General features: G+C 44.7%; 2 protein-coding genes across 2 annotated transcripts in view; both read left to right on the forward strand.

Annotated features, from left to right (window-relative positions):
- MTARC2 (mitochondrial amidoxime reducing component 2) overlaps positions 1-17,653 on the forward strand; it is a 38,316-nt gene that overhangs the window by 17,504 nt on the left and 3,159 nt on the right. The window contains exons 7-9 of the mRNA XM_034667670.1: positions 9,412-9,473; positions 9,560-9,631; positions 11,289-11,419. Of these exons, the coding sequence (XP_034523561.1) occupies positions 9,412-9,473; positions 9,560-9,631; positions 11,289-11,415 (261 nt within the window). The 3' untranslated portion in view covers positions 11,416-11,419. The remainder of the gene's footprint in view (positions 1-9,411; positions 9,474-9,559; positions 9,632-11,288; positions 11,420-17,653) is intronic.
- The window catches only part of MTARC1 (mitochondrial amidoxime reducing component 1), a 43,944-nt gene continuing 37,911 nt past the window's right edge, over positions 11,621-17,653 (forward strand). Inside the window, exon 1 of the mRNA XM_034667208.1 lies at positions 11,621-11,697. The gene's annotated coding sequence lies outside the window, so the exon portion shown is untranslated. The remainder of the gene's footprint in view (positions 11,698-17,653) is intronic.

Genomic DNA, 17,653 nt, shown 5'->3' on the forward strand with positions numbered 1-17,653 from the left:
TTTTTTTTTTTTTTTTTTGGAGTATCTTGTTTGTATCATTTCTCATTCCACGGTATGAAAGAACTGTGGAGAAGCTTGCAGAAAACCTTGGGTGTGCTATCTGTCACTCAGGAAGTGATTCTTCAAGAAGCTTCTAGAAAAGGTAGATCTTGAAGCCAGGCAGCTGTGGTTGGACTCCCAGGCCCATCACTCATTGGCTGCATGAACTGGGTCCTCTCTGTCCTATCCTTTGCAGCTGTTGAGAAACAAAGTTTTTGCAAACCATTATCACCCAATTCTCAGTCCCCCAAATCGGAGTGGGGACGAGTTAGGATTTTACTTGGGTGCGTACATTACAAGTCTCTGTCCTGTGGTAAGAACATCATCTCTGCCGGGCTGCAGGGATTTCTGAAAAAACAATGTCAGCAACAGCACGTAAAACAATAACAAAGTAACAGTAACAGCCACAAATGCACAGTATGTCCCAGGCCCTGTGCCAGGCATTTCTGTGCAGGATCTGACTTCATCCTTCTCCTTACCCTTTCCAAACTGCAGGTCATAACCCATTATGGTGTTAGAATTTCAGTTCTATGGGTCCTGACAAGCTCTAAAAACAAAAACAAAAACAAAAAAGACTAGAGTAGAATAAAAGGTGTCAGAGTAAACTGTATGTAATAAGGTGAAGACTTGCTCTGTGGGCTCCTGGCTGCCCTGGTTCTATGCGTCCTCTGTGTCACCGTTAAGTGTAGTCACCATCTGTCACCATACAGCATTACGACCATCTTTTTTTTTTAAAATATTTTATTTATTTGAGAGAGAGAGAGAGAGAGAGAAAGAGTATAAACAGAGAGAGAGAGAGAGAGAGAAAGAGTATAAACAGAGTATAAAAAGAGTATAAACTCTTATAAAGAGTATAAGCAGAGGGTGAGGGAGAAGCAGACTCCCCGCTGAGCAGGGAGCCCGACATGGGGCTCGATCTCAGGACTCCGGGATCATGACCTGAGCCGAAGGTAGACGCTTCACCCACTGAGCCCCCCAGGCACCTGCATTGTGACCATCTTACTGACTGTATTCCCTATGCCGTCCTGGTCATCTCTGTGACTTCATTATTTCATAACTGGAGTTTGTACCTCTTAATCACCTTCAACTCTTTCACCCATCCCCTCCTCTACGTCCCTTCTGGCAACTACCAGTTTGTTCTCTGTATTCAAGAATCTGTTTTTTGTTTGTTTGTTTGTTCATTTATTTTGTTTTTTTAGATTCCACATATAAGTAAAATCCTGTGTGTTTGTCTTTCTCTGACTTATCTCGCTTAGCATAATACCCTCTAGGTCCATCCATGTTGTGGCAAATGGCAAGATCGCATTCTTTTTTCTGAGTAGTATTCCGTTGTGGACGTACACCCCATCTTCTTTATCCATTTGTCTGTGGTTGGGCACTTGGGCTGCTTCCGTATCTTGACTATTGTAAATAATGCTGCAACAAGCATAGGGGTACTTACATCTTTTTGATTAGTGTCTTCGTATTCTTTGGGTAAATACCCAGGAGTGTGATTACTGGATCATATGGTAATTCTATTTTTCATTTTTTAAGGAATCTCCATATTGCTTTCCATAGTAACTGCACCAGTTTGCTTTCCCACCAATGGTGCACGAGTGTTCCTTTTTTTCCACCTCTTTGAAGAGTGGCCATTTGTTTTACAAAGCTACCCTAGAGGTTGGCCCATCAGATATAGATGTTGAAGACATGATGGAAGAGTAGCGGAGATAGGAGTTGTGTGGGAGACCCCCCCCGCCCCCCGCCAATCCATCTCTCTTATTGTGTTCTGGAGGACTGTGATTCTCAACCAAGGGGCCGAAGAACAGCCCAGAGCAGCCTAGACAGCTGCCTTTGGGAATTGAATCGCTGGCTGCTTCTCCCAGACTCTGCTGTTGGTGGGTGTGGGACCCCTTCGCATCCCAGTCAGGAGCTGAACCCCAGGGGAGACTGGGATCTCCGTGTTCACTAGGCACTGGACTCCTCATGGCTCTAACCTCCCTGAGAGGAGCCTGGGAGAAATTCAGTCACCTCAGCCCCACAACGTATCCAACTCCATGAATACACATCAGAGATGGAGAAATACGAGAAACAGTTCAAGGTCTCTTTTTTTCCTTTTTGTAGCCTGTTCCTGGAGTTCCTCACAGCAGGTGGCCTCCAGGGACCTGGGGCACCTTTGCAGAAAGCCTGAGGCTTCTGTCCTTCCCTTCTGCCTGGATTTTCCCCAAACAACAAATTCCTCCTGGCACATTTATTATGCACTTAGATTTACAGAAGCGTGTCTCTCGTGATTCTGTAGGAACAGGCACCAGCCACTGTGTAATGGGAGGAGACTCACGCTTTACGGGTCGAGTATACTGCGTCTGTACACCGTGCTGTTCAAGCACAGAGCCAGGAGAAAGCCTGGGGAGAGAATCTGGGACCGGGGCTGCAGGGGTGCTGCAGGCTTTTTAATGATTCAATTCAAGAATCTTTCAGATAAACTTAATTTTTTTATTATAAAAGTAATTTTTTTAAAAGCTTTTTTTTTTTTAAAGATTTATTTATTTATTTATTTGACAGAGATAGAGACAGCCAGCGAGAGAGGGAACACAAGCAGGGGGAGTGGGAGAGGAAGAAGCAGGCTCATAGCGGAGGAGCCTGATGTGGGGCTCGATCCCATAACGCCGGGATCACGCCTTGAGCCGAAGGCAGACGCCCAATGACTGAGCCACCCAGGCGCCCCTATAAAAGTAATTTTTTAAAAAGATTTTGTTTATTTATTTGAAAGAGACAGAGTGATCGAGGGAGAGAGCACAAGCTGGGGGTGTGTGGGGGGAAGAGGCAGAGGGAGAAGAAGGCTCCCCGCTGAGCAGGGAGCCCAACTCGGGGCTCCATCCCAGGACCCTGGCATCATGACCTGAGCCAAAGGCAGATGCTTCACTGACTGAGCCACCCAGGCGCCCCTGAAAGTCATTTTTTAAAGTACCTAAAGAAAAACCTGATGGAGGGGCGCCTGGGTGGCACAGCGGTTAAGCGTCTGCCTTCGGCTCAGGGCGTGATCCCGGCGTTATGGGATCGAGCCCCACGTCAGGCTCCTCTGCTATGAGCCTGCTTCTTCCTCTCCCACTCCCCCTGCTTGTGTTCCCTCTCTCGCTGGCTGTCGCTATCTCTGTCAAATAAATAAATAAAATCTTTAAAAAAAAAAAAAAAAAAAAAAAAAAAAAAAGAAAAACCTGATGGAATAAAAATCCTTCTCCATCCTACCGTCAAAAAGTAGCCTATGGTAACATTTTCTTGTGTTTCCACCATTATTTATGTGATATTGTACAGGGAGTATTGAATTCCCCCATTTTCACTTAATGGTCGATGACACACAGCTCTGTCTTTACAAATTGTTTGTTAGCATAGTTTTTGTGGTTCCGGAGCAGTCCATCTTTGAACTGTGCCGTAACTTACTTGTAATTGAGCATGTAGAATGTTTTTCAGTTTCCCTTACATAAATAATGAACAGCTTTGTAAAACAGTCTTTATCCACATTTCTCAACTTACTCTTAAGAAATGCGAAGGCAGTTTTCAGGGCTTTTCATATATATTGCCAAATGGATTTGTGGAAACCTCATACCAACTTAATGTTCCCCTGAGTTGAGCAGAGGCTCGCCCTTTGTCTTGTACCCCGGCCAGCGCTGATGCCTCTAATCTTTACTAAATGCGGTAAGTGAAAAGTCAAAGTCGTGTCTCTTGTAAATTGGGAATTCTTAGTGTAAGGAATCTTGTGTTAGTCAGTCTGTGAAGGAGTTTGGCCATGAGGTAGAGTTTTACTTCAGCTAAGGAAACTTAATTATACATTAATTAAACATTAATTATAACATTATACATATACAACAAAAGGAAACATAATGATACAATTATACATTGGCCAAGGTCCTGGAACACTCATGCTTGCAACAGATGTTTATTGAGTTTGCTGGATCCTAATCTCCGAGACAGATGCAAAAGTTACAGAAATGAACTCACTGTGTTTGCCTGCAAGGGTCTCAGGATGAAGCAGGATCCAGGGCTCAGTAGCTGGAGGGGTGAGGGACCTAACTTCACTCGCGGGAGCCCAGGGGAAGGAACGCTTAGCGCAGGGTATGTGTGTGTTTGTGGGAAGAATGCCACAGGGTTTCTTGAAAGGGAGAGCATTTAAATTTGGAATAGGACATTAAAGAATATTGTTTTGCATGTATATCTTAAAAACAGAAGAACAGTTTTTGGGTTTGAGATAGTTGAACTGTGTGGTGTAATGGGAAATATGTATTTGGCGCTTGTCCCCTGATACAGCCCCTAAAACCCTTGGAATGTCCTGAGTGATGGGAGGGAATACGAGCACTTTTCATTATTAATAATAATGACTTATGCTAATGAGGTGAGTGGTGGGGGTGGGGTGGGGGTAGGTAGCTTCAGGTTGGAGACCAAGCCTTGACCCGAATTTGGAACTTTCAGCCCCACCCCCAGGCCTCCAGGGAGGGCAGAGGGGCTGGAGGTTGAACTCAATTGCAAATAGACAGTGAGGTGATCTTCATGCCTAAGTAATAAAACCTCCATAAAAACCCTTAAAGGACTGGTTTTGGAACATTCCTGGGTTGGTGAAGACCCCGAGCTGCTGGGAGCTGGGACTGTGGCTTGGAAACTCTGTGTTCCTTCCCCAGTACCTTGTCCCCCGCATCTCTTCCATCTGGTTGCCCCTGAGTTGTATCCTTTATAATGAACTGGTAATAGTAAAGCACTTTCTGAGTTCTGTGAGCTCTCCTGGCAAAATATCCAACCTGATGAGGGGGTCCTGGGAATCCTCGATTTATAGCTGGTTTACCAGAAGTACGGGAGAGCTGTACACTTGGCATCTGAAGTGAGGGGTGAAGGGAAGTCTGTGGGACTGAGCCCTTAACCTGTAGGGTCTGTGCTAACTTCAGATGGTTACCATCAGAATGGGGTTAAGTCATAGGACAGGACTTGGTGTCAGGGAATTGCAGAACTGGTGTTGGAAAAGACACCATGTGTTTGGTGTTGGAAAGAATCTGAGAAACTTCCTAGACCAAAATAATTTTAAAAATGTGTTGTTGGGATGATATGCTTCTGATAAAAAAAAACACACAAAAAAAGGACACCAAAAAAAATTATTATAAAAATACTATGTTTAAACTTGAGGAGCCTTCCAAATTTATTGCTATAAAGATATACACATAGCTGTGTATACAGGTTGGTTTTTTTTTTACATAAACAGACTTATCCTACATATAGTATATATATAGATGTGCTTTCTTCACTCAGCAACATCTTTTTTTTTTTAAATAGCACACTTTTTTTTTTTTAAAGATTTTATTTATTTATTCAACAGAGATAGAGACAGCCAGCGAGAGAGGGAACACAAGCAGGGGGAGTGGGAGAGGAAGAAGCAGGCTCATAGCAGAAGAGCCTGATGTGGGGCTCGATCCCATAACACCGGGATCACGCCCTGAGCCGAAGGCAGATGCTTAACCGCTGTGCCACCCAGGCGCCCCTACTCAGCAACATCTTGAACATGATTCAGTTGATAAATAAAGTCTCATATCCTCCTTTCTGCTGCCCCAACAGTAATCGCTCTCTATATGGGCAGCATGTAGTTAGCTAGCCCCAGTTCATGGCTTCCCAAGCTCACTGTAATCTTGTGGCATCATTCATACCAAACCAGAAAAATAGCGATGGATTTCTAAACAACAAATTTGTTTAGTTACTTATTCAGTCCCTCCGTTTATCCCAACATAGCTTAAAATTGCTTCTAATCCATTGAATGTGTGACATAATCTGTTAAATTTATGAGTAGCAATTAGAGAATTTGGAGCAGGGTACGGGGAGGCACTGATCTTGGGACTGAAGGGCTCCAGGGATGGCGGGAGACCCCGGCCTGAGGTATAGGTGCCCAGAAGCTCTGTAGCTGTGGTCGGGTAGAACTGCTGATCCAATCCGTGTTCTTCAGGATAATTCCTTTGATAGCCCATGGCAACAGCAGAGCGCTCCAGCTTTTGCCTTCTGTCTTTCCGTCTTACCCGCAGATGTCTTGTTCGTCTGTGGCACATGGGTGTTTAAGAGTGCACCTTGGGGGGCGCCTGGGGGGCGCAGTCGTTAAGCGTCTGCCTTCGGCTCAGGGCATGATCCCAGCATTCTGGGATCGAGCCCCCCATCAGGCTTCTCTGCTAGGAGCCTGCATCTTCCTCTCCCACTCCCCCTGCTTGTGTTCCCTCTCTCGCTGGCTTTCTCTCTCTGTTAAATAAATAAATAAACCCTTTTTAAAAAAAAAAGAGTGCACCTTGGTCTCCCTTCTCATCTGGTGCTCCCCCCCATGTGTGTGTGTGTATAAAAAATATATATTATATACATATACATATTATGTATATGCATACATACATATATACATTTACATATATAATAGTATATACATATTATATACACTAATTATATTCACACATACACATTCTATATACAACATATATAGAATATATGTACAAAGATAGAATAGATGTATTTTATCTATTCTCTCTCTTTAAATGTATGTGTATAGCCATATGTGTGTGTGTGTGTTGTATGTGTGTACAAAGAGGGAAAGGGAGGGGGAGAGAGAGACACAGAAAGAGAGGGGAGAATCTCCTGTCATACATTTAACTTATTGCTTGGCAGGTGCCTATCAGGACTCTAGTGAAGGCCTCAAAGAAGCAAACACCCTCATCTGCACTGTTCTGTGTGCTCCATAATAATTGCCCCAGAACCTTAATTGATGTCTTTCTTTGTGCTACTTGTCACGGGAAACCATGTAATCTTAATTTAGTGTTTACCAATGTGAACGGCAAGTTCATAGTAAATTCCCAGGCTGATTGTACAGAGCTGAGCCCATGGCGTACAGCGCTCTCTCCTTTCTCACTGCCTTTCTCTCTTCCTTTCCTTTCTTCTTGCACCTCAGAAGCTCCATGGTTTTATCTCTTCACCGTAAGTAAATGTCTTAGGGGCCTGGATTTTGCCAGACTGCAGAGAGGCAGCTCGCCAGCAGGGGGAGCAGTCAGCTCTTCCAGTAGTTTCCTGTGTTTAGGGAAGGCCCTGGAATCTCGGGAGTGTCTAGGAACCTAATGGAAAATTTAATTTCATGCATTCTTAATTCAAATTAACTTTTAATAATTTACGATGTTTTGTTATTTTCCTCTAATAACTGAATTAATAATTACATTTAAACTTAATTCGCTTAGCGTTTTTTACAGCAAATAATGCTCTGCACCAGAATGCCAACCGTGATCAGATTAAGGTGAGTGACGTTATTATATAAAGTGATTAATATTTCTGAAGGTCATGAGAGCTGGTATTTGGGGAGCTTCAGACAATTTCTATGAATGCAGACAATTTGTTGCTCTGAACTGGGTACTGCCGCTTTCTAAGAGCGAAAGAGCAGATTAAATCTCTTATATTAAGCTAGGATACCTAATCGAACTTTTTAGGCTTTCCTACTTAATGCCACAGTCACAAGGCAGAGTTTCCACAGATCTGTGGCTTTGAAATATGAAATTCATCATCATTTGTGCAAAGACATTGGAAAGAAGGTAGTTGAAGAGCCAGGCGTGTTGGGGGGAGCGGGTCGCCGCGCTGATGGGTTCACATTCCTGTGGCCGCAGCGCCCTCGTGTGGCAAAATGTATCCAGTCTTTTCCGCCGCCCCCAGGCCAAGGCTGCAGGCGACCCATCACTTCCCGGTGCAGGATCCCTATTACTGGTCACTCGGGAGAGGTCACATACCCCCAGCTGAGCCACCTGCTCTGGTTGTCTTGCATATTTTTGCCGTTTGCACAGAGCTTGTAATAAGTCCTGGCTGGGATATAGAAATTCCATTTGTTCCATGGGGGTCCTTGCCTTTTACAAGGGCAACATAGTTCCTCCGTCAACTGGTTGTTGGGAACATAGATTTTATTTCCACACAGCAATGGTTTCATAAATGGTGGTTGGGAACCCAGGGCATCCACAGAGACCTTTCCCGCGGCTGTGCTCCTATTCCGTAGGGGATTTGTGAGCTGGGAAGAGCCACTTAGGGACTGGAGTACCTTTCCTGTGTTGGCTATATCACCCCTGTAGGCCCTGGGGGCTTCATGTACCCCTGGAGGAGAAGCAGAGCATGACGGGAGCCTGGTCGTCAGTGGCGGAAGGGGGAGCATTATGCGTGAGTCCCTCCCCCTGCTCTTCCCTGCCTCCCGCAGAAACAGGCACAGTCGCTCCTGGGGGGTGGCGGGGGGAGTCAAGGACCAGGTGAGAGGAAGAGATGCCTCATTTCCTCACTTGGGGACTGACTTCTCACCAAATCCCTTAGACCCACAGCCTCCAAACCTCGTTTGGGTTGAGATCAGGAAACAATGTTTCAGGGGACATTTTTATTGCATCTGATTGTAGATACCGTTGTCAGTTTCTGGAGCCTGGAGTGAGGCCCCTCCCCTGAGGCCTGGATGGAGGGTTGTCCAGGGAAATGCAAATCCCACAGATGGCTTCCCTATTAGCAAGAGCATCCTGTAACATACTCTTGTTATGTGTGTGCATGTCTGTGTGCACAGGGGTATGGATATGTATATCTAGGCATATATCATCTATATAATCTCCATATGTGTGTGTACAGGTATATATGTGTGTGTAGACAGATAAATAGAGACAGAGATAAATTTAAAAGCTGGGTGGTTAGAAGTCCTGCATTTCAGAATCTGAAGTTTTCAAACCTAGCTGCTGTGACCCTGAGAAAATCTCATAATCTCTCCAGGTCTTGGTTTCTTTGTGCGAAACGGGGATCATAATAGTACCTTCTTTGAACTTGTGGGGATTTATTGAAGCCCCAAGGCGGATGTTGGCAGTGCCCACCTTTCGAGGGTGGGAAAGCAAAGCAGGGCCAGTGGCCATAATGCCCCCCCCCCGCCCCGGGGCAGTCTGCCTCTCTGTGGAGGTGGGAGTGGTGAATGTGTGACTCTCCTACCTGACTCCCCGTGGGTGATGTCCCCTTCATCAAAGAACTATATCAGATTTTAACTTGGCTTCCGTTGTAGCTTAGCTATTGGGCTTGCCTTGCAAGCTGTACGTTTCTCATTATGTATCAGTAAATCGGCCTTGTAGTTGATGGATGATTCTCATGGCAAACTGCCGCCCAGAGAAGGAGGGTTCATGCTGTGCTGACAGACTCGGCTTCCTGAGACAGTGAGTCCGGAGGTGGACGGATCCTGGACTCACCCATGTGCGTCTCCCCTTGTGTCCCTTTGGGCCGTACCTCTTGGTGTCCGGCTTTGCTTTCTTCTGCTAGCTCCATAGTTAGCACCAGCCAGAGAATAAACTGCTTTCAAGACTAGGGAAGCCTAGTGATTCTAGAAGATAACTTTTCCTTTCCTCCTAGGACACTTGGGATGAGCTCCTGATTGGCAACGTCGAAATGAAGAAGGTTTTGTCTTGCCCCAGGTAAGGGTTCTCTGAGAGTCACCCTCTGGGGGTGGCGCGTTCAGGGGTTCCTAACCGCCACCTAATCGTTGGTTCTTGAACAACAGGTGCATTTTGACCACTGTGGACCCAGACACCGGAGTGATAGACAGGAAGGAGCCACTGGAAACCCTGAAGAGGTAAACAGCAATGTGTCTGCTGTGTTTTTAATATTATCCCCAACCCAGAGCTACCTGTGGGGGTAGGTGCCCCGTCAGAGCACCTTTCACTCTGCCATCTGGTTGGCATGTGTCTGTTGGTTAAGTTGCTTCCTCTTTTTTTAAGGACAGATCCTCGACTGCTTTTGACAGATTTTTTTATTGTCTAATACTGTGTTTTAAAATTTTCAGATCTCTCACAAGAATTTTTAATAACCTTCACGTGTGTATTTCCAAATTAAGACCTCAAATACTGTAATTATTTTTATTGTAGCTCAGATTTCTTTATTAGACTCAACATCGAGGATTATGAGACTAATGGAAGTTGTGTAATGAAATATTAGAAAAATGGAAATGGGACGAGTTGTGAGAGTTTGGTTTTTCAGGAACTGCTTTTGCACCGGGTGTTTCCTTGTGTTATTAGCTGACTTCCGTTATCAATCGAGAATGTGTTTTTTGTTTTTTTTTAAAGATTTCATTCATTCATTCGACAGAGAGAGAGCGAGAGGGATAGCCAGCGAGAGAGGGAACACAAGCAGGGGGAATGGGAGAGGAAGAAGCAGGCTCCCAGCAGAGGAGCCCGACGTGGGGCTCGATCCCAGAACGCCGGGATCACGCCCTGAGCCGAAGGCAGACGCCCAACGACTGAGCCACCCAGGCGCCCTGAGAATGTGTTTTTAAAACGAAGTCAACACTTTCGGGAGATAATATTCTATTTTATTTTCCTTCTTTCTGTTTTGTTATTTGTTTCCAATGGTTTTGAATTAGGGAAGAGGTTATTTCTTGAAGGCTTCAGACATGCAGTTCTGTTTTGTTTTTTTTTGGTTTTTGAGATGCAGCGAAGTTAATTTTTTTTCTCTTGAGATAAGCCTCTTGGAAAAGATTAACTTCATCAGTAGTCCAGCCCCATGCCACTTGCATCCGTATCTTCATTTTTGTTTGCCAAAGAGCCTCGGCTTCGGGCTTGTAAACTGGGGGGGTGGGGGGCTGGGAGGTGGAAAGAGCATTACTTACTACTTAACATGCATTGAACAGAAAGTTTGAAGGGCGCCTGGGTTGCTCAGTGAGTTAAGCATCTGACTTGATTTCAGCTCAGGTCACCATCTCAGGGTCCTGGGACTGAATCCTGCATCAGGCTCTGAGCTCAGCAGGGAGTCTGCTTCTCCCCCCCCCCCCCCCCCCCCCCCCCACCCCCCCCGGCAAATCAATCAATCAATCAATCAATTTTTAAAAAAGAACTTGGAGAGTTCAGGCAGTTCCATTTCGAGATTGTATGAGCATTTGTTTCAGGGAGTTGTGAAGTTAGAGGTATACACGCAAACATACCACTTACTGTTTTTTTTTTTAAACATACCACTTATTTTTATTTTTATTTTTTTAACATACCACTTATTTTGAGTAACATTTAAAGTTTTTTCAAACTGAAACCATGGAAAAACCGTATAGACTCTCAGGATGCTTCTAGAAGAACTAGGATTACGCGTAGTTTGCCTACTTGCCCACAGACTTCTCTGTCCACGTTGCAGAAGAGGTTTGCTATTTATGGGTAGGTCATCTGAGAGTGAAAACTTGAATTGTCTTGGGAGCACTTAGATTCTTACCTCCCTTTTGTGCCTGATGATGAATTTTTGCCTTTCAGCTACCGCCTGTGTGATCCTTCTGAGAAGAAAATATACAAGTCGTCCCCACTTTTTGGGATTTATTATTCAGTGGAGAAAATTGGCAGCCTGAAAGTTGGTGACCCTGTGTATCGGATGATTGAGTGACACGGTACGGTGAAGGGCCGGCTTTGCTGTTGCAATTCATGGCCTCAGGGCCATTGCCACATTTTCTTGTGTTGAGATGTTTTTACGTTTTGCTGCTTTAAGTCTTAGGAGAATGAGCGGTTTGTGTTCTGCTCTTTGGAGTTGGAAAATGCCTTTAATTTTTCTTCCCTCCATCGCCTAGGCTTCTCTCCCACTTCCCTTTCAGTTACATAATGCTGATGCGGGAGCCCCAGCAAAAGACAGGCGGATGTTCTCAGTTCATTAAGGAATAAAGAAAATAAGGTGAGCAGGTCTCATGAGTTCTAGATTGACTTTTTCTGTCTCCGATAGAAAAGTGAGGGGAAATGTTTAAATTATTCAAAATCAACTTGAGAAAAACATTAAATACTTTTTACAAAAATTATTTTTAAAATATTTAAACTTTGAAAAATATTAGTGCATCAAGGTGCCTGGATTCTGAATCCTAAAGTAGAAAATAATGCTCTCACACTGATTATATCAGGCCAAATACAACCCTGATGCCTGGAGCATAACGCCGACCCCCCAAATTACAGAAATAAAATCATTTGGAAGACTTCGAATTGAGGTTTTTAAGCAACTCTTCTCATAAAATCTATAACCCAATTCTGAAAGTCACCTCATGTCTGTAACTCTTGACCACCCTTGTTTCTAATTCTGGCCTGACCTTCTCACCTTCTCGCTTGACCAGCCTTGAGGACAACATGGGATCCTGGTCCAGACTGTCTAGATCCAGATCAGATAGACTTGGGTTCATAATCCTGGCAGCTCCTTTTCCTAACTTGGTTGAGTTATTTAACCTATCAGCCTTAATACCGTTATCTGCAAAGTGGGACTATGGCAGTACTCAGCAAAATAATTGCAGTCATTTCAAGGATGATTTTATATAAAGTTGCAGCACTGCAACAGAAATGTCAGGTGTCCCAATTGGGTGGGGGCGGGAAGCACGGGCAGTGAAAGAATTCACCCAGGGCAGAGCAGAGGAGGGAGTTTATCGAATACACTGCAGGGGAGCAGCAGGCAGGACACAAAAGAGAGACTGTCTGCTAGGAGGTGGTGGTGAGGGGCTATAGTTATAGGGCAGAGTGAGGGGGTATGGGGACATAGGGGATTTTCCCATTTTTGATGATATTAGGAACTGTGCCTGGTTGTAAGTAGTCCATTGGTTAGGTAGGGCCTATGAGTTAATGAGCCTGTTTGCACTCAGCTCTCTGGTCGCCGTGGGCCCTTTTGCCTTGCTCAAGCTTCCATAGCTCAAGCCTGTTGCCTACAACAGCTTCTACAAGAAACACAGAAGATGCTCAATAAATATCAGCCATGATTTTTATTGTTGTCATTGCAGAGAGGCTCCTTGGAACACTGGCGGAAGCCAGCAAAGGTTAAACATTCTTACCAGAATCAGCTCTTGGGAGTCTCTGGCTGTAGGGCCCAGTTGAGAGAGAAAAATAAAAGTTCACGTTGTCCCTTCCTTTCCAAATCCAAATGCATTGTGTATGGATCTTTCTTTCCCAGAGGGAGCTATTGCCTCTGCTTGTCTCGTTTTGCGTAACTGGGCTTGGCTTTCTGCCTGTCTGGAACTTGCAGGTTGCTGGTTCTTTCTTTTGGCTGTCTTTGGGACTGACTCCAGCTTTGGGGAACTTAATATTCTTTGTACCCTCATCAAGGACCTGTCTTATACCCAAGGGGAGGTTATTCAATACTGCAAAAAATATTTAAAATCTGGGGAGCCTGGGTGGCTCAGTTGGTTGAGCGTCTGATTGTTGATTTTGGCTCAGGTTATGATCTCAGGGTCCTGGGATCGAGCCCCTCACCGAGCTCTGCACTGAGCGTGGAGTCGGCTTGAGATTCTCTCCCCCTCTGCTCCCGCTCATGCTTTCTCTCTCTAAACTAAAATAAATAAATAAAATCCTTAAAAAAAAGAAATATTTAAAATTTGAACTATATACCAGGAGGGAAAGAAGCAAATTGAGGGTAATGCAGTTAGATGGGTGAATCGAGCCATAATGTCACTTAAGTTACAATCCAAATTCTAAAGAATTAAGAACAACTGTCCTTTTCTGACAGATCTTTTGCAAAACGAAAGTCAGCTCTAGAGGCAATTCAAAATTCACCTGTTCCTTTACCAGTCCCCAAACTTCCCTTATCTGTCTCAAAAGGCTTGAAAATTATTTGCTTTAGGAAACAAAAGTCCTTCTTGGAGGAACTTCCATTCCTTCTGTGTCCCTTAGTTAAACATCTTACCATGTCTTTGAAATTTAAACACAGCTCACAATCAGGTATCTGAGACTAAGGGGAAAAAAAAAAGGAAAAGATGCCTTTTTGAAAATATGAACTATTTGTAAGGGCACTTGTGCTCAAACTCCGGCAAGCCTCCTTAATTCCAGAGGCAAGTATAAGTCTTAAAAATCTTCTCCAGCAATATTGTAAGGTTTTTATATCTGTGTGCTTCTGTGTTTGTTAAAATGTGAGGCATTTTTCTACTTCTGGATGGTATTGCTCAAAGTAATTTGTGAAAGAGCTCTATTTAGTTGGTTGGAAGACAAGCATTTATAAGGCTTGGATATTCTGGAACTCTGAAAAAGAAAGAAACTAACCCAAATGTTTTCCAGCTTCATGAGATCTGAGACAATGTTTGGTATTAAAGCTAACTTAAGTTTGTTGGTTTAGGGCGCCTGGGTGGCTCAGTGGGTTAAGCATCTACCTTTTGCTCAGGTCATGATCCCGGGGTCCTGGGATGGAGCCCCGTGTTGGGCTCCCTGCTCAGTGGGAAGTCTGCCTCTCTCTCTCCATCTGTGCCTCCTTCCCGCTCATGATCTCTCTCTTGCTTGCTTTCTCTCTCTCAAGTAAATAAATAAAATCTTTAAAAATATAATATAGTTGTAGAAGGTTTGTGGAAAAGGAATCCTTGAAAAGGAATTTTAATATTTGGTCAAGCTGGCTAAGTTTAACATGAATAGATTTTAAAAATAAATTTTTAAAAAGATTTTATTTATTTATTTGAGAGAGTGAGAGCTAGAGAGAGAGAGTACATGCGGGGAGGAGAGGGAGAAGCAGACTCCCCACTGAGCAGGGAGCCCGACGTAGGGCTTGATCCCAGGACCCCGGGATTACGACCCGAGCCGAAGGCAGACGCTTAACCAACTGAGCCACCCAGGTGCCCCTAAAAATAAGTTTTAATATCACAAGTAAGCTGGTGCAAAATTACAATTTGGATTTCTCTATTAAAAAGACAAAGTGTTGGGACACCTGGGTGGCTCAGTTGGTTAAGTGTCTGCCTGTGGCTCAGGTCATGATCCCAGGGTCCTGGGATCGAGTCCCACATCGGGGTCCTTGCTTAGTGGGGAGCTTGCTTCTCCCTCTGCCTGCCACTCTCCCTGCTTCTGCTCTCTCTCTCTCTCTCTCCCTCTCTGACAGATAAATAAATAAAATCTTTAAAATAAAACAAAACAAAAAGACAAAGTGTTTTTTGTTTTGTTTTGTTTTTTCTGGACTTTTCATCTGCTTAAGTCTTTTTGACCTGGAACATTCCAACAGATTTGCTCAACTAATTAGGCTTATTTGATATATCAAATTACATGAGAAGGATTGTCAAATAAGAGGTAATACTAAACCGTCTTCATGTTGCATTGCAAAATTGTGGCAAGTGGATTAAGTCCATTCTTCTTCTGAGGCGGGGGAAAAAGAGGTGCTCATTGCCAGGCTTTTTGCCATACCAGTGTCCTTACAACGTGGCCACACTCTGCTCCTGACTTACCAAAATGCAGGTAGGTAAACAATGCCTGGAAATGAAGTGAACAGTCGGGGTTATAGGAACCCCAAGAAGGCCACTTGGTTCTCCATGGCTCCCTGGCAAGCCCCATTTTTCAGGTTTTGCTATTCTTTCACCCACCATAGTACATTTAAGATGACTCCAGTTACAAACAGACAGTGGTGGAGAGATTGCAAAAACAGTCTGCCAGCAATGCCTGACCTGTCAGGCCCATAATCCTGAAACAAAACAAAATGAAACTGTTTTGATTCCCAGAGGCCTCAGACCTCCCTCTCTAGACCCTTCAAACACCTGCACCTGGACTTCATTCAGCGGCCAGTTAGTGGGGCTTATCAATATGTTCTTGTTATTGTATGCATATTTTCGGGATGGGCTGAAGCCTTTCCCCACTGCAAGGCTGATGCCCCCATGGTAGCAAAAAAACTGTTAAAAAGTGTGTTTCCCGCTTGGGGTCTACCTTCCCTGACTTCCGGTGATCAAGCACCCACGTCACTAGACAGAGAGTGTGAGCCTTAACCATAACCTTGCAGAATGTGTAGACTTCTAGCAGCAGGGAATGAAGCAACCGTCTTCTGATCATCACGAGGTTGAAGCAGCTTCCCAGATCCCGGTTTGAAGGGTCCTGTTGGTCATAGTTTAGAGCCTGGTGACTGGGTGTTCTGGAAGCATCGTCAGAGGAAGACAGCCCTTCCAGCTCCACTAAGAGAGACCTCTCCTGGTGCTCCTGACCACTGACACTGCTGCCAGTCTAGAAGGTGTTACAACCTGGGGACATGTCACAAAGCAGAAGGCTCTCCATGACACCTGTCCTATACGGACCCTGAAGACCTAGAAATTAAATTAATGCGGAAGAGAAATCGTAGACATTGCAGTCGACTTCCTCCACCCAAGACCAAGATCTAGACTTCCTACTTTGAACATAAAACCCTTCTCCTTCTTTTCCGTTCCTTCACTCTGGCCTTAGCTTGGGAAGATAACATTCCATCTCGCAGGCCACGGCTAAGCCTAAACTTACATTGTTGAGTTAAAAGGGACCTAGCAGTGGGGTTTCGTAGTTCAGGATTCACTCCTTTTGACAGGTCCCTGTTTCCCTAGTTAGGAATGAATGTAAACAAAGCTAATTTCTGGGGCGCCTGGGTGGCTCAGTCAGTTAAGCCTCCGACTCTTGATTTTGCTCCGGTCATGATCTCAGGACTGTGAGATCGAGCCCCGTGTTTGGCTCCATGCTGAGTGTGGGGCTTGCTTAAGATTCTCTCCCTCTCCCTCTGCACCTGCCGTGGTTGCAAGCACACGTTCTCTCTCTCTCTTAAAAAAAAAAATGGGGCTGATTTCTTAATTCTTTTTTTTTTTTTTTTTTTTTTTAAAGATTTTATTTATTCGACAGAGATAGAGACAGCCAGCGAGAGAGGGAACACAAGCAGGGGGAGTGGGAGAGGAAGAAGCAGGCTCATAGCGGAGGAGCCTGATGTGGGGCTCGATCCCATAATGCAGGGATCACGCCCTGAGCTGAAGGCAGATGCTTAACCGCTGTGCCACCCAGGCACCCCTGATTTCTTAATTCTTAAAATTATTACAGAAGGTGCTACTAAAGGATATGGCTGCGCAGCGAAGATCCCTCTTGATAACAGGACAGCTCTTGTCTACGGCCATACCACCCTGGACGCGCCCGATCTCATCTGATCATAGGACAGCCTTTGATTGTCTTTGAGCTGAGCAAGGGGGTATCTGTGCCAGCACCACCTGCTCTGCCTGGATTGACACTCTGGGGAAACTAAGATCGTTGAGCAAGCCACGTGGCTTAAAGGTTGACCCCTTCAGTGGGGTCTGTCTTTGACTGATTTGATTTTGATTGGTTTGGGTCTTGGGCCCCAAGGCTTCAAAGTGAACTCCAAACATTGGGGATTATCCTTCTTATAGTGATTATGATAATCTTCCTGGTGCATTGTATCCTCTCAAAAACTTTTTCTTTTTTTTAGATTTTTATTTGAGAGAGTGATGAGAGTGAGAGAGAGTGCACGCACGAATAGGGGAAGGAGCAGAGGGAGAGGGAGAAGCAGGATCCCCACTGACGGAGAGCCCGACTCGGGTCTCGATCCCAGGACCCTGGGATCATGACCTGAGCTGAAGGCAGATGCTTAATCAACTGAGCCACCCAGGCACCTCTGTGTCTTTTCAAAAACTTTAAATGGCTGATCACAACGCTAATCACGAAGCATGTGATCTCCCTAAGACTGCAACGGCAGAAAAGGAACAGAGAACAGACTTAAGGAATGCAGACCTTGAGTTGTAACCTGTGAATTTCACAGAGATAAAGCAAAAACATCACGACCTGTGAATGCCACACAGAGGATCAACGGAAGCTGCGAGCACCACAGAGCAGAGCTGAGATGACGCCAATGCCTTAAATTTTGAGCATAACTGTCAGTTCAGCTGAGAGTCTGATCAAAAGGG

This window comes from Ailuropoda melanoleuca, chromosome 8, assembly GCF_002007445.2.
Source record: "Ailuropoda melanoleuca isolate Jingjing chromosome 8, ASM200744v2, whole genome shotgun sequence".
NCBI lineage: Eukaryota > Metazoa > Chordata > Mammalia > Carnivora > Ursidae > Ailuropoda > Ailuropoda melanoleuca.